The 16,712-nt window shown below is 41.8% G+C and overlaps 2 protein-coding genes across 2 annotated transcripts in view; one reads left to right on the forward strand and one right to left on the reverse strand.

Moving 5' to 3' along the window:
* The window catches only part of LOC109469210 (formin-binding protein 4-like), a 13,247-nt gene extending 778 nt beyond the window's left edge, over positions 1-12,469 (forward strand). Inside the window, 17 exon segments of the mRNA XM_019767657.1 lie at positions 815-928; positions 1,467-1,570; positions 1,901-2,054; positions 2,404-2,584; positions 3,102-3,208; positions 3,436-3,661; positions 4,071-4,332; positions 4,873-5,038; positions 5,712-5,741; positions 6,094-6,131; positions 6,296-6,400; positions 6,977-7,110; positions 8,277-8,518; positions 8,665-8,719; positions 8,721-9,291; positions 10,056-10,243; positions 10,816-12,469. Of these exon segments, the coding sequence (XP_019623216.1) occupies positions 815-928; positions 1,467-1,570; positions 1,901-2,054; positions 2,404-2,584; positions 3,102-3,208; positions 3,436-3,661; positions 4,071-4,332; positions 4,873-5,038; positions 5,712-5,741; positions 6,094-6,131; positions 6,296-6,400; positions 6,977-7,110; positions 8,277-8,518; positions 8,665-8,719; positions 8,721-9,291; positions 10,056-10,243; positions 10,816-10,948 (2,810 nt within the window). The 3' untranslated portion in view covers positions 10,949-12,469.
* A 4-nt stretch (positions 12,470-12,473) lies between these two features.
* On the reverse strand, positions 12,474-15,486 carry LOC109469211. Its single transcript, XM_019767658.1, has 3 exons — positions 15,345-15,486; positions 13,532-13,805; positions 12,474-12,847 (listed from the first exon to the last, which is right to left on the reverse strand). Exons 2-3 carry the CDS (start codon positions 13,797-13,799, stop codon positions 12,762-12,764), a joined length of 354 nt encoding a protein of 117 aa, XP_019623217.1. The 5' UTR covers positions 13,800-13,805; positions 15,345-15,486; the 3' UTR covers positions 12,474-12,761.
* Positions 15,487-16,712: the final 1,226 nt, after the last annotated feature.

A 16,712-nucleotide genomic window follows, 5' to 3' on the forward strand; every position in this document is an offset into this window, starting at 1 on the left:
AAAATACAGAAAACAACACGGAAATCTCCACCGAGTTCGGTCGAGCGGACCGCCCGCCCCGCTTGCGCGGGGCCCGGGACCCTCCGCTCCCGGCGGCGGCGGCGAGACCGGTCGCGCGCCCCTGGCGTCCTCGCTACCTGGTTGATCCTGCCAGTAGTCATAGGCTTGTCTCAAAGTTTAAGCCATGCACGTGCAAGTTTAAACTGTCTCAGTGAAACTGCGAATGGCTCATTAAATCAGTTATGGTTCCTTTGATCGTCACATCCTACATGGATAACTGTGGTAATTCTAGAGCTAATACATGCGGAAGAAGCGCCGACCTCACGGTCTGGCGTGCATTTATCAGACCAAGACCAACCCGGGGTTCGCCCCGGTCCCTTTGGACTCCGGATAACACAGCCGATCGCGCGGTCTTCGCACCGGCGACAGATCATTCGAATGCCCTATCAACTTTCCGGGAGTGTATATAAAAGACAAATAGATGTTATATACACACCGGGAGTGTATATAAAAGACAAATAGATCTTATATACACACCGGGAGTGTATATAAAAGACAAATAGATTTTATATACACTCCCGGAGTGTATATAAAAGACAAATAGATTTTATATACACTCCGGGAGTGTATATAAAAGACAAATAGATTTTATATACACTCCGGGAGTGTATATAGCCACGTTCAAAAAAATATATATACTCAAAGATGTAATCAACGATAAACAGAGCTGCACAATAAGATTTTTGACTCCCATTAAAACGTGTCACCATTGCCAGTAATTGTTATAATGATATTACTTCTGTCCTTTTGCTAGTGGTGCCAAAAGCAAATGCCTTGAGTGGCCTGATTGGTCACTATGGGGACAGTGATGAGGAGGAAGAGGAGAAAGACACCAGGGAAACTCAGCCAAAGCCACAACCAATCAGTGGTGAGTTTGTATGGTTTTGTTTTACATTGTATGTATATCATATGTATTATCTTATGAAGTTATGGCATCACTGTTTTTCTTCTTCTTCAAATAAATAAGGTCAATGACCTGAACCAGACGTCTGTCACCATGGTAAATAGTTTGGGTTAAATTATGTTGCAATTTTATAGCAGGAGGGATTTAGGCTCCTTTCAGTTTCACCATATATAATATTAAGAATTAACAGAGCAGACCATAGGCGAAGGTAAACATGCATTTGCTTTGCTAATGTTACTTTTCTAGTTAGTATTGCCTTTTGACATTCTAAGAATCAATTAATGTTGCTCAGTTATATTTGTCTGTATCATATAAATTTGCTGCTTCAGCAACAATAAATTACATGCACGCTGCTTCAATGGGTAAACGGGAATTTAACTTTCCTTCTTCCTCACTGATATCCCCATTGACAATACATCCATGTATAAAATGCAATGTTTATGTAGAAAGTTTTTGCATATCTGTTGATGCAAGATGGACTGTCCCATTTTTTTGTCTCCAGCTCCTCCTCCAGTGACAACTCAGCCGAAAAAGCTCCCCCTGGCAGCTGGCAAAAAAGTGAAGGGCAGTGATGACATAGATTCCAAAGTAGCTGATTTCCTAGCAGTAAGTCAGTTTTGTCAGCCACATGGTCATATCCATTCAAAATAAATAAAGTGAAAATATTGCTGACATTTTTTCCTAAATTCTTAATCTTACTAGTACACATACTTCATATCCACACAAAATTTGTCTTCCCAAACCCTCTAATACATGTACAAGTAAATCCCCTTGAAATTTACATGTATCTGCTATTGAATGCTGTATTTGTGTATTGTGTACCTGCTTGACATGACATGTGATTAAATCTCACTTCAAGAAGTATCAGGATAGTCCTTATTGTCAGAATTCCTGTTACGATTATTATCGATTCATAATCATAATTTCCTTTTCTAGGAAATTGATGCCCTAGATGTGCCTGAAGCTGATGATGCTGAAGTTGATTCTGGAAAAGTGGGTGAAACAAAAGAAAACCAAGCTACAGCAGCAGCTAATGCCGAGGCTACAACAACAGAACCAGTGGCAGTGGCTCCCTCTGTAGACCCAGAATGTAAGAAACACATGTACACACTAAGTAACCATTGTTTGGTGCAGTGGTCAACAAAGCTGTTAATATATTATTTTGAGGACATATTTCTCATAGGAGTTCTATAATTTCTCATATGTGCTTGAGTAAGACTTTAAATAGATGTATTTAACCTTCAACTTTATTAGCCCGGAGTCCAGCCTTCTTAGGTTTAATCTACACCCTAAGACCCAGCAAGGTGGCAGACTGAAGTTGACAATACTGGACTCCAGGCTACAACTATGTTAAAAGGTAGAATCTTTCTGCATCAAGGCTACTACATATGCTATCTTGTAGTTGTATTACCTGAGATTGTGTTGTTTTTTTTCCTTAGTGGCTAGAGAAGCCCAGGAATGGCAGGAGTGTTTAGACGAGGGTACAGGGTGTGTGTACTACTGGCACACTGTCACCAACGAAGTCCAGTGGGAGATCCCAGCCATCGTCAAGAAGTACTACGATGCCGCTACCCAGGCTGCACTGGCCACTGGGCAAGAAGGCGTCACGACAGAAAATGGGTAAGTATAGATGATGGGTTGGTGTTGAGAGGATCCATTGACACCCGTATATACTGTGGGCCCAGTTGTTTATCTTATGAACAGTGATCATAATGTTTACCGAAGGAAACATATTGTTTTTGCTGTTTCTTCTTCCGTTACAAGCACTAACAAGCTGGTCAATGACCTGAACTAGACCATCTGTCACCATGATAACTGGTGTTGGGTTACATAATGTTGCAATTTTATAGCAGGAGGGATTTAGACTCCTGTCCCAATATATGTGAATGTGCTAAGAACTAACAGAGCAGGCCATATGGGAAGGTAAACATTATGCAATTACTTTGCAAATGTTACCTTGTCTTGCATTTTTGAGCACAATCACATGAGCATGTGTACATTTTCATACTTTTCTAACTTCTCGGCAGTACTAATTAGTATCTCCAATAACAATTTGTAGACTGTTAGTGAGCAAAAATCAGTGATAATGGTGTTTTACTTTTAGACTAAAAACTTCTTGAAATCTGCTTCCCTGCAGTACCAGTGCTGTATCAGAAGAGGGCGCTGCCCCAGAGCCAGACACACCAGCTGCTGAAGAAACTCAGGCTAAACAAGCAGCAAAGATTCCAGCAATTCCAGAAGAAGGTACGCTAGCTATTAATATATAGTATTATATATAGTGTTTCCTTCTTTTCCAGAGCAAAAGTTGTTTATACTATAGTGAGAAATTTAAAAAAAATGTTCTTTTTTAATTGAAATTCTGACAAAAACTGATTCAGACTTACTGATATTAAAGAGCATATCTGGTATAAAACATGGCAGCACAGTTTTGTCTGCTTCAAACATCTTGACTATGAAATTTCTTTCTAAAGAATTTCCATTGGCCAAAGACGAGGAACCCCAACCCCCAGCACCACAGGTGTCTCTACAAGATGGCGGCACCGCCTCGGTAACCGGCGCCGACTCGGGCAGTCCGGACCCTGCGGAGGACGGCCTGTCCTTCATCGGTCCTGTACTCCCCTCCCACCTCCAACATCTCGCTGCCAAACCTACAGACGAAGATGTGGACGGGGTAGAGCTACAGCAGGAGGAAGACAGGTGACTGTTTATATAGTGTTGTTATAGCTTTGATAATCTGTATGGTATGTGCCTTACTCAAGATAACTCAAGTAGCTGAATGGATTGTAAAATGCTCAGATGTTTCAGGTAGCATGCACAACTTTTTGTTAGTGACTGAAAGTGTAGTCAAACAGGTATATACGTATATGTATATAAATTATCCTTACTGTATAGACTACAGGTTATAGAAGAAGATACCAGACATACATGTATATGGAAGTAACTTTCCTCGATCAACAATGAAAACCTCTTAACACTTAAGTTTTGTTTGTTATGCCTAGGATGTATTGCTACATGTACATGATATTGTATAGAAAGGTATGTCTTGCCCCCTCAGTTCATAAATGGTCTTGAAAGCAGTAATATAAATGCAATTGTTACTTCACAGCATGGACACAGCATCCCCCTTCCAACCAGCTGCAGAACCCGATGGGACAGCGACGCCCCCTACTGAAGATGTTGATCCTAACACCCTGCCTCTGGGTACAAGGAGAGTCCCAGCATTTAACAACACTCTAACAACAGCAGCGGTACCTACAACTTCTACAACAGAACCAGCTCAAACAGAAGACATGGAGGAGGAGGAGGAAGAGGATGAAGAAGAATTTGACATTGACAAGCAGCTTGACCTTGCACTTGAGAGGAAAAAGGTAGATTTAGCAACATGCAACAGATTACTGTAATTGCATTTAGGAGGAGAAAAGTGTTTGAAGTTACATGTAGTGGTCAAAACAATTCTTTAGTACAGTAGACCTATCGACTACAGGGCTCAAGGTACATGTACCACCTGCATATGCAGGTTAATACAGGTAACATTGGAGCTGTGCAGTTATTTATGTTGTCTAACCTGTACTGGGCCATGTGCTGGGTTTATATACAAGTGCACAAGTGTATGTGGAATTCTATTTGCTGTATTAACTGTTACCACCTACAATATTTAAAAATGTACATGTATGAAGGAAAAAAAAAGAAGTAAATGATAATGATTTCTGAACAGCTTCTAGTATGATCCTAAATTCTCAGAGTGGTGGAGGTTAAATTTGTCTAGTGCTGGTAATTTTCAATGTTATCTTCACCAGTGCAGGTATGCAGCAAAAAAGCATTTCTAGCCCTGTTCTAACTAAGTTTATAACTGAAAATGTGATGAAAACGTTGTAACATTATAACCGAGAGTACCACACATCCATCAGGATGTTGTGTCCACCTCACAGGCAGAGTTACAGCAGGATGATGGGGACCAGGGGGAGGGGGGCTACTCACCGGCCTTGTTACTGGCAGCCGCGAAACAGAAGTCCAGTCGGCCGACAACTCCCACGGTCACAAGGGACGCATCAACACAGTGTGAGGAAACAGGCGGTATGTGTACTTCTGCATCTTGTTTTAACTACTGTTGTATTTCTGTATCTGTATCACTATAGCCGGTATAACCGCCCCTCAGCGTAACACACCAGCTTCGCAAGCACGCGGCATGGGGGCAGCTACCTATATCACACCTAACGACTTGTTACACTTAATCCTTGCACATATCACATTGAACGACTTGTTACACTCAATCCTTGCACATTTCACTTCTTAAAAATTTATTCATTTTTACCTGTCTTTCCATTAAAAAAATTACAAAGATACTAGTTGGTACGTCAATGACTGTTAGACATCCAGGTAATATGATACACCAAAAAGCAGTTACTCAAGCAACTTCCAAAATCATATCCAGTTGCTTGAGTAACTGTTTTTTGGAATAAAGATACTGGTAATCTGTGACCAACTATGTTTGTCAAGTTTGTATGTTTTTGACAATGAAACAGCTGACTAGGGTAAGCACAGGCAGTCTATGCTAGTAATGGCTGACCCACAGATTTACAAATATAATGCAACAAAACAAACAAATTAGGATCATTCTAATGTTTAAATGCTAAATGCAAGATTGTGAAAAGTTAAATGGATTAATGAAGTGGATAATGTATTTAGAACTAGTAGTCCTTTTTTTGCTGTTGGATGATTTTTTAATGATCATTTTGCACATTTACAGGAGAGGAGGATGGTGACTTACTTGACATGGGTATGTACTAGTACTGTTATACGAGTGGGGGTAATCCATGTACATGTAAGTTGTAGGAATAGGGTAAAGAAGTTTTGACATAGGAATGATTATATAAATGTAGGTTCTCCTTAAATTTGATGACTCGAAAAAGGTATATAATAAGAAAGATATTTGAAACTAGTATAGTGAACTATGTTATTAATTATGTGCATTTATTATACCAGTACCAGTTTGCCTATATAGTTTCCATGTATAACATCTGCATGAAAGTTATTTTCCATCAGAAAAGCATAGAGATAAGGTGTAGAATTTTTATCCCCATGCATAAACTACATTAAGTATGCAAACTAACTAATGTGTAACTTTCCAGCCTCAAGGAAAAAGGCTAAAGAAGAAAAAGAATTAAAGGTAAGTTCTTTTTTTGTTATATTAAAGCTGTTCAATTTTATTGCTTTGTTGAAAATGCCCTAAAATTCAAGTAAAAAGCCAAGAATAGAAAGAAATAAAGAATAGCAATTTCCACTATTCCTGATCCATTTCTTACTCAGAATTGTATATTTCCCCACATACAGACAGAGATATCTGAGCTGGCTTCCACCATCGGTGCCAAGTTAGAGTTCCTGAACATCGCCAGGAAGCAGCTCAGTAAATTTCAAGTGCTGCTTATAGAAATGGAGGTAAGACATAAATGTAGTGGTTTGGGTAGATCCGAATACATGTATGTTGTATCAGTCTTTAGGTCTCTTGCCATTTAAAGTTTCATTTTTAATGTAAAATTCTTCAATGCAAAATGACTTTCATGTTGCACTCAGAATGCCATGCAGGTATTATATTGAACACTCAAACAAGTCTGATGAATACAGGTCTTAGTTATTATGAGTTACATGTACAGAAACACATACAAGTCTATTGTATACAGATGTACATTAAATTTTGTAGTTAATTTCAGGCACAGAAAGTGTTGTTTTAGTTGGCGAAGCTGTGGGGTTGAGTGTCTCTTAATAAAAAAAAAAGCGCATGGATGGGGAAGATAGACAGGTACAATGACAGGTATGGGACAAGAAATGGGTGAACTTGAAGGTCACAAAAACCCAAATACTTCAATCTCATAAGTCTAAAATTCCCTGTTACTGAACTTTTCTGACGATGAGCGCACTGGACTCCAGGAAGAATAGTATGAAATTTACCATACTAATATAATAAATGGAGATCTCAATGAACAAACAAACAAACAAATACATCTTTCTGTACAGACCAGAATCCTGGACTGGCGTGAGGGCGGTCTGGAGTCCAGGCATCTCCTCCGCAAGCTCAAGGAAGCCGACTGGCAGTTTCAGAATTACGAACTCCACGCGGCCCCACGGGGATGGACTTGCCACTGGGACAGGTAGGGAAAAGATTTTGGAATTTTTTCGGCAAAATTTAGAGAGGAAAAAAAAGCAAACTTTTCCCGGTGTCTCAGAGAGTGTCCAATATGCACTTCTTGCCACATGCCATGTGTGTTTCTCCTTCCACCAATCAATGAAGCCCTAGAAAACTGAGATTGACAGAATGAGAGAAAGAGACGAGTGGAGAGAAAAAATGAGATTCCAGGCATCAGAAAACAAGACCCACGTTCAGCAACACTGGACTGCAGCATGAAGGGGTGTGAAGTCAAGATGGCAGACAGATATTGAAGTTCTTGGTACCCAGGAAAAGAAATTTTAAAATCATGATTGGTAGAGGACTAGCCCCTACGTAAAAAATGGTTTGGTGTTCTGCAATATGTGTTGAGCAAGCCAGGAAATTTCAACATCACGCCACAACTCGGCTTTCCCGTGAGCAACCACACAGAGCGAACAGAGCGCCGAGACTTCGCAGGAGAGTCTGGATCCATGAGGTCAGTGGTACATTATCCTCTCTACTGAAGTTGTGTTTTTATTTATCATTTTCTGATTTCTGTGACAACTACTATTTATTATAATGTTCTTCCAGGCTCCTGGTGCAAAAAGGGGGTCTGAGAGTGGGCTGGTAGTATGGCTGACCTGTACGAGTCTAGCCATATCAACTTTTCAGATGGTTGTCCCATTGCGAATCAAAATGTATGGCCAGAGAAGCTAGTATATGACTTGTGGACCATTCCAGGATGGTTTGCACATTTTCAACATCAGGGCTGTTGTGTTGGGCAGTCTTTCCCTCTAGTCTAAGGCCCTGTTAAGGGTAACATAGTGGGAGGTATATGGTGTTAACTGTGTGGTCTGTGTGTCCACTGACACAATATACACAATCTGATGTTCCCCTATGCATTGTTCTCAAACACTGCAACAGTGTTCAGAGTACACATTTGAAAATTTTGTGAAATATTAATGCTGTGGTTCTGTCCTCTTTCAGATGCTATATTTGCCCCTGAGTCCTAACCTCATCTGATGTTGTTTGCAGGGATTTTTATTGTTGTTTTTTTTCTCCTTTTACTCCTTCTCAAGCACTTTTTGAAAGTGTACGCCGGTGCTTGGCTGTGTAGGAGGGTACTCATTCTGCTGGTGTTTGTTCTTCCTCCCCCCACCCCTCCCCCAGGGCACACAGGAGGTATTACTACATGAACACGGCCACAGGAGAGTCACAGTGGGAGTACCCAGAGGGAGACGTCAGAGGGGCCGGCCAGGAGGCTGTTACCATGCCGACCATCACCACGGCAACAGGACAAGGGAGCAGCGGCCGCGGAGAAGTGACGTCGGCAAAGGCGTCCGTTTCAAGTGGTGCAGCTTTGACAGAATCATCGAGTGGAGGTTCAGATTATGCGCACCTCTACGCATTAGGTGAGGACGGCCAACCAAAAAAATATTCCTTTCAAAACGACATGGAATTTACATGAAAAAGAAAGCTTTTAAACAGCAAATTTGAATTGTATGTTGTATTGAAACTGTAACGCCTTTAATGGCTTCTTTCTTGGTTTATTTTGCAGGTCAGCCACAGGTCACCAGTATCAGTGTTGCGTCTGCCTCAGTGTCAACTGTCCCCCCCTGCCCCTGCCCCCCTCCCCACAGAATCCTTCACCCCTCTCCCAGGTGCCCCTCCTCTCCCCCCTGAACCACCCCTACCCCCTCTCCCTGATGAACCCCCACCCCCTGGGGATGAGCCTCCCCTCCCCCCTGGTACTCAGCCGGCACCCCCTCCCCCTCCACCAGACAGCCCCCCTCCCCCTCCTCCCCCAGACTCCCCAGAGGAAGGGGAGATCAGTGATGTTGAGATGGAGGATACCAAACCTGAGGAAGACACGGGGGAGACCAAACAGGACGACCAGCCAAAACCATCTTCCCAACCGGTCATCCTAGCCCAGCCGCCCATCCGCTACCAGAGCACGCACTCTGTCAGCAGCACTGTGGTTGGTCCACCCAGTGCCCCAGCAGTTATGTACGGACCAATGACCACGGCTGTAGCTGGTCCTGTCATGGGGGGAGGCCCCATGCCGTATGTAAGCCAGCCTGTGATTGGTGCTCCTGTAGCACCTGCAGTCAGCAGTGTAGCTGCATCAGCTCCACCTGCCAAGTCAGCATCACCTGGACCATCTAAGGTGAAGAAGCTGAAAAAGGTGAGGATCAGATCTAGACATTGTCCTTGGTTACCTTGTTTTATAGTCTACTGTCACATTTAGAATAAGATAGGAGATAAACAGATTCTTGTTGAATTCCTCCTAGAGATTTTCTACTTTTTGACAATAATGTACCATGTAATTATGTATAATGTACAGTGTATTTGATAAGGGTATGTATGTGTAATCAAGCGAGGGGAATTGATGTGACATTGAACCGAAGATCATCGTTATACGATGTTAAGATCAGGTTCACTCTGCACTGATTAGAAAAGAAAAAAAGAAGATATGAATGAATGTTGAATTGGATTGGATCTTTGGTATTTACATGGCTTGGCTCTGTGAAGCTTAACCTTCAATGCTGCACTTATAAAGTTGATTAAAACTGACAATTTATGAAAAATGCCCTCGAAGTGAAAACAGTAAACAATGACATATATTGTTTAAAAACATATTAATAAGCTCTATATCACTATCTGGGATCGACATACTTTTTTTCTGCATACCTGCACTAGTGCAGGTAACATTGAACATACCTGCACCAGACAAATGTTACCTGCACTACTCAGAATTTTTGGATCATACAAAAACTGCTCAGAAACCACTGCCTTGTTTCTTTTACACTTCATGTGGTGACAGTCAATGAGTTTATGAAGGTTGTCCCTCCCAAAACACCCCTATGCTGGTTGAAAGACAGCGTAGGGGTCTAAAGTATAGTATAGGGGGCCCCTATGCTAAAAAGGCCCTCCTATCTTATTCCCCAGATCAAGCGCCCAGCCGTAGCCGGAGGTCTGAAGAATAAGAAGATTCCCCACCTGGTGCAGAAGTGGCAGAAGATCAAACAGGAGGTGGAGCAGGAGCAGAAGGAGATGGAGGAGGACTCTGAGGAGGAAGACGAGAAGGTCCGCACACAGAAACGCATCGACGAGTGGAAGAAACAACAGCTGGAGAGGTCAGTATAGCCTGGGATTTCCAATGCTTTATGTCTATTTGTTATGGAAATAGACAAAGTATAGGTCATGTATAAGAAGGTTCTTAATTCAACAACTGATGTCTTGATGACTGTCACCAGGGCAATGAGGACCGCTGTGAATTGACCTCTTGTTGTTGAATAGCCTTTTTCACTTCTGGACCTTGTTGATTAAAGAATTTAAAGATTAAAGAATCATAAAGGATCAGTCTTTTATATACAAATGTATGTCAATCTTGCCAACCTGATGAAATTATTCACAGATACCACATATTTGTGATGGCCAGTAATATGTAATATCATTTGACAAGAATTATCTTCATTCCTTCTTAGCTTTCAATCGCTTTCCTTAGCAATTAGAAATGTGCACAATTTTTTCAGCCCCATAATTTATATGTTATAACAGCCAAAGATATAGAAAGGTTGGCATATCCAGGCTACCTAATATCAGGCTTGTCAGTAATATTTGCCAAGGTGCTAAGAAATCGTAGATAAGACCATGTGCAAAATATGTTTCTTCTAACCAATGTTTTTCTTCAATGATCTGTCTACAGTGGAGGAGCCGCGTACAATCCCAACTTCGAGGCGGTGACGGTGGACTGGCGGGAGCGGGTAAAACGGCGGCGGATGAATGAGGCTGGGAGCGGGAGTAACTCTCCCGTGGGATTCCTGAAGCCCGACTCATAACACTGTCCAACTGACTTCTCTGAATTTTTTGTAAACATCAGTAAGCATGTTGGCAGAATGTACTGCACCTGCGCAAAACCCATCATATTTTGTGCATAGCACTTTGGCAGAGTCTCATTTAGGGTCGTATGTAAGGATGACATCCCGTCTATAATTTTCATTTGTTATGTCGGAAAAGATGTCTGCAGTGGACGAAATTCTGATGAAATGTTGACCAATAATGAAACGAAAACCCTGAAAAATCCAGGTTTCGCAGAGGGAAAGCATGTTCTGCTGACGTGCTGACATCACACTGTCCAACTGACTTCTTGCAACATTTGTACACTTTTTGTAAACCCCTAGTTAGCACGTCGGCAGGACGTACTATGCCTGTGCAAAACCTGTACTATATCCTGCAGAGCACTTTGGCAGAATGTCTCATTTAAGGTCGTATTCGCGTATTTAAGAATGAGATCCTGTCCGTAGTTTTCAAATGTTATGTCGAAAAAGATATTGTCTGCAATGGGCCAAATTCTGATGCAGCATTGACCAAGCCTCCAAGGAAAACTATGAAAAATCCATGTTTCGCACAGGCGAAGTATTTTCTGCCAACGTGCTACACCAGTATGTAGTGTTGGTACAAGACTTGTCTGTGGCTTTTGGAGGAGCAAAACTCATTTTTGGTGAGTTTTTCAACAATGAATATTATTATACATTGATACCTTAAACAGTGTCTTCACATCAATGACTTTGAAATTACAAAAATCAATTTGTTATACAAATCGGTTAATCAAGGGCATCAATTATATTCGTAAATGCTTAGTGTTACAGACAAGAAAATCAATTCAAAAAGATGCAATTCTGTACTTAGTATGTACTACAGTAGTTATTTGCCACATTATGTGTACTCAGCATCAGTATCTTGCAGATATTTTCTCAAAATTACTTATTAAATCTGCAAGGACAAGTGATGTTCATATATAGAAGAATTTATGATATAAGTTATAAGTTTATTGTAATGGTGGTGGTTGTGTACATCAGAACATGTAGTTGTTAAAGTGCAGAATCATAGTCCGGATTATTACAAATTGAGTCTTCTCCGTGAAAAATATTATGGCTGACTTCATTTTACAACATTGTGGGCAGGTTTGCTGCAGTTACTAGTATCTTGGTGGACACAAAGGACAACATAACTTGGCCAAGATGCAAACATCTAAATGATGGAAACTCAGTTCTCAGCAGTTGCTCATATTTGATCCAAGTAAAATGCCATCTTATTTTTAAAGAAGCCAACCCCATAACATTAGAAAGCTGGCAATAGATGTACATGTACATGTACTGTAGCATTAGGTAATGGCTATTCCATTTAGAATGTTCATGGGGACGTAAGATTTTGTTTTCCCCCCATGCACTTTTTAAATGGGATGGCCATAATATATGGTGAAGTTCTGTATGCCACCTGCCTTATTGGTCACTGCTATGTAGTGATGTCTTTGTACATGCCACATGTAAGTCTTACAAAAAATAAATACTATGAGCTGACAAGTAGTGTTAAAAGAAGTAATTTTATTCATAGGTCTTAAAGCTCCGAGCTTTAGGTTTGGAAATAGAATATGTCACAATTTGGTACTTCATCCATGATATTAGTGGTACACAGTGTAAGTGTAGGTTGGCCATTTAGAAACGTTGTTACTGTGTATTTAAAACGTGAGATTTGTGAAGATACGTCAACGTCAGTGATTGGTGCACAGGGAGCAGAAGTTGTTTGGCAGAAGTTGATTGGCAGGTGTAGCTTTCCATATTTGGAGCGTCAACGTGAAGGATGTTGATGATATCATCCGTACACCTGGTCGAGGATTGACTGAGCCTGGGCGTGCAGCTGGTGATATTGTGCATTCAGCTGCCCCATTAACGGGGAGCCTGTAAAGAGAAGAGAAATGGCAGACAGAGGTAAACACTTGATTGCTGATGTGTTGTTAGCCTCGAGCTCCTTCGCAGACTTGTAGGGCGTGGGGATATTTTTTTTAGGTGAGCTACGAGAGTTATGCCGCAGATGGAATTTTGCTGGGGAGAGCAGCGAAACCGTCTCTCCGCGGCAAAACTCCCTCCGCGACATAACTCTCGTAGCTCACCGAAAAAAAAACGCCGCGCCCTACAAGTCTGCGAATGAGGCTACTGTGTCGTATGGACGTTAATATTTCCATGCAAAAAAATAAAACTTAAAAATAATATTATAATAATCTTAGTACAGGCATACAATTACTAAGGTGGCACTGCTCTACATTTAATGACAGAACTTAGATGTATGATTATTATACTACTATAAAACAAAGTTCCTAGAACTTTAAAGTACTAAGGATAGACGTATGTGTCCTGCATGGGAAAAGGTACTTTGCACGCTTTCCTCACCCCATCCAGGTGTAGAAAAACTCAGTGGAAGGAGAGGGATGGGCTCCGCCTTCCATTCTTGGTAGTCCCTTGCAATCAAATATGACCGCCTTCCAATATCATGCCCTGAAAAGATTGACAACCCACTATCCCCGGGCCCATCATTGCCACAAATTCTATAAGACCTAGTACGTATTGCATTGACCTAGTACGTACCGGAGCCGTGGCCATTCGCGTACGCCTCCTCGATCTCTTTTTGCAGTTGCGTCAGTTGATGTATGATGGCCATAGCCTGCATGGTCATGTCCTGGATGTCGTCAAAGCCCCCTCTCTCAACGGCCCGGTCCCCGCCAGACGGGACAGGCGCCCCGGGGATCACCCCCTTATCCACGGCCCGGTCCCCGCCGGAGCGGACAGGCGCCCCGTAGATTACCGAAGTCGTCGTTGACAGAAGGGCGATGGCCAACAGCACTCGGAACGTCATGGTGCCCTGTAGTTACGAAATTTGAAATTGGTAATGTATGCTTTCACTAGCCTCTACCAGGCTTCGGGAGGCGACTGAAAAGAGTAGAAATCGGCCAAATTGAGAGAAGTAGAGTAGAAGCGGCCAAACTTAGCACGCCAAGTTTGCCGTTGTTTTTTCCAGCAGGCCAACTGCCTTGGCATGTTGTCTATCAATTTGGCCGATTTCTACTCTTTCCAGCCTCCTCCCGAAGCCTGGTAGAGACTATATGCTTTTACATGTACTCGTACTAGTACACGTACGCTGCCAAAATAGGCTTACTCAATGGCATTGCTCCAGAGTTATAAAAGCCGTGACCCACGCACCCACCCAACAAACCAAAGATAGGTACCTATTTACACCTGAGTCAAATGAGGAAATTGACGAATTCCCGAGACACAACAAAGGGCCCTACCAAGGATTCGAACTCAGAACCTTCGGAATCTGCTGAGTGAACGATTTACAGAAAGGACAGGCAGGGTAAAACTGATGGAGGAGTTGCTATCCTCGTTAGCGACATTCTCCCGAGCACTGTCGGACGAAGAGAACCCCGTGACTCTCATTGGGATGACCTATGGGTCGACATCGACCTTACGGACATCAAGGTTAGCCCAACAAGGTCCTTTTCTCTTGTGCATATATACCAACAGCCACCCATGACACTTTCTATGATCAGTATGAACACTGCATCTGCATGTACATGTTCTATTTTCCAGCATATTGCGTTAAGTGTTTTGAAACACGTGCCCAGATTGCCCATATGTAAAATCCACACATTCGAGATATAGATCAGCAACGTTATATCCAGGCTAATCTTTTAGCCATTTTGGACACTCAAAGTGTTTACATTAGTCTCTCAGCAAAACACCTATGTTTACCGTGTTGCCAATCATACATCAATGAAGTAACACGGTGTTCTATTGTAGAGGCACACGGTGCCACCTCGCGCCGAAACACCTCTCATGTTGCCATATCGCAATGTCAATAAATATAAACAGACTATTATATAGCTTCAAACAGCGTCCGGGTATTTTCTATTGTACTAACTAATACTGTGGGCCGTATATGTACATATATTAAACGGCACCAAGGACCCAGTCCGTGACATATGTCCTGTGATCGTCGTACGATCTTGGGATAGTCGTACATGTGTCGTACAGAATTCAGCTGTCTTGTTACTGAAAAGGTCGTTTTAGATCCTTGCCAATGCAAGTAGTTCGTTCTGTGCTTGAAAATCCTATGATATGAAAATCGCACAATGACTCTATGACAAATATGACCGCACCTTAAACAGAAAACTGCATTGAGCAATTTTTCAGGATAAAATAATGTGCCGAAGGAAGAAGCCCTCTATTACCCTTGATATCAACTTTTTGGTATTAAAAAGAGTCTTGAAAAGCTTTTTCTGTCCAAATACACTACATGTGCTCTTTTTGTACTCACTTTTCTACCAAGAGAAAGCCAAGAGATCGTAAGAAATTCATCGTTTCCCCGCAAATACTATTAAAGATACGTGAAAATTCGTACCGTTGCGACGTATCGTTAAGGCGAAGTGTAGGTTTCTAGGTTTAGCTGGTGGCGGTTGAAGCTGAGACGTTGAGAAAAACAACCTGTCCTTGCGGGTTGGAGATTGAATGAGATAAACGTCCAACCACTCTGACTCAGCCGGAACTTGTTTGTCCGGCTAGTCCATTTCAGACAGAGGGGGAGCAATGTAGGCAAAACTTTGTGAGGGGCATGAAATGTCCAAGATTGAACCCCCTTAGTCTATGAATATCTGTTACTGTCACTACAATGCACACGGTCAAATGTCACGAATGGGGAGGGAGAAGAAAAGTGATATGTTCAAAAATACGTCAGTCACTAGGATTAGGAGGTAAATGGAATAGCTCAGGTGTATTTATCTGTCTGACGACGTAAGAGAATTTTTTTAAGAACGTCAGAAAGTCATGTACGGAGAATAACAGGAAATGACATACAAGCAGAAAAGAGAGTCTTTTTCATCGTAAAAACCCATGGCTATATAGTTTATGTTGTTATGGTTTGCGTTACAAATGCCGCTACTAGGGATACTGTGTCATAGATACCATAGGCACACGAGGTTAGGCTCCCACAGAATTATGATCCATATACTCCAAGCGTGACATGTTTGCATTGGGATGAAATACGTTCTACGGTTAAATAGGAACTATATAGTTATAAAAGTCTAATAACAATATTCTGTTTCCAAGGAAGAGTGACATCGGCGTTGGGTACTTCTCCTTCTCTTAATCACCTTCTTGATGTACGTCTTTTCTCAACCTGCCTGGTCAATTGCAATTTCCGTACATGAGTATTTCAAAGTCAGTACTTAGTACATGTTAATGTTATCGCCGTGTGATATATTCACGTTTACGTCAAAGAAAAACCAAAGGAATCTTTTACTTTTATATGATTACACGAATTGGGCATCGTATACTAGTACTAAATAATAGTGATTTCTATAGTATCTAGAACCACGTTTATCTAATTCTATGCCTGAATGACTTAGGGTAAGGCACGTTTCTGGATAGTCTCCGTATATCCAGAACGTAGATTGCCCCCAGGCACGGTTTTGGATACGTGTGGAGTCACACAGGACAGTCCAGAACACATTCCCTGAGCAGGAGTCTTTATAAAGCAGGGTTCCAGATACAACTGAACAATTTCAAGTCTTTTATTTGTCATGAAAACAGCAATAAATCAATGGAACAGCAGTTGTCGTCCTGTCCTGTTTCTTTCCTTTCATAACGCCTTCCCTTATCCCACTGTCGTGTCTCTTTCAGGAAGCGGAATTTCTTGTTTTCTTTTCTGCATGGGAACAGGCCATAGTCAATGCGCGCGCGGACGTCATTCATAAGAATTACTTGGTATGGC

Source organism: Branchiostoma belcheri, unplaced genomic scaffold (genome assembly GCF_001625305.1).
Source record: "Branchiostoma belcheri isolate BF01 breed outbred unplaced genomic scaffold, Haploidv18h27 scaffold20, whole genome shotgun sequence".
Classification (NCBI taxonomy): Eukaryota; Metazoa; Chordata; class Leptocardii; order Amphioxiformes; family Branchiostomatidae; genus Branchiostoma; species Branchiostoma belcheri.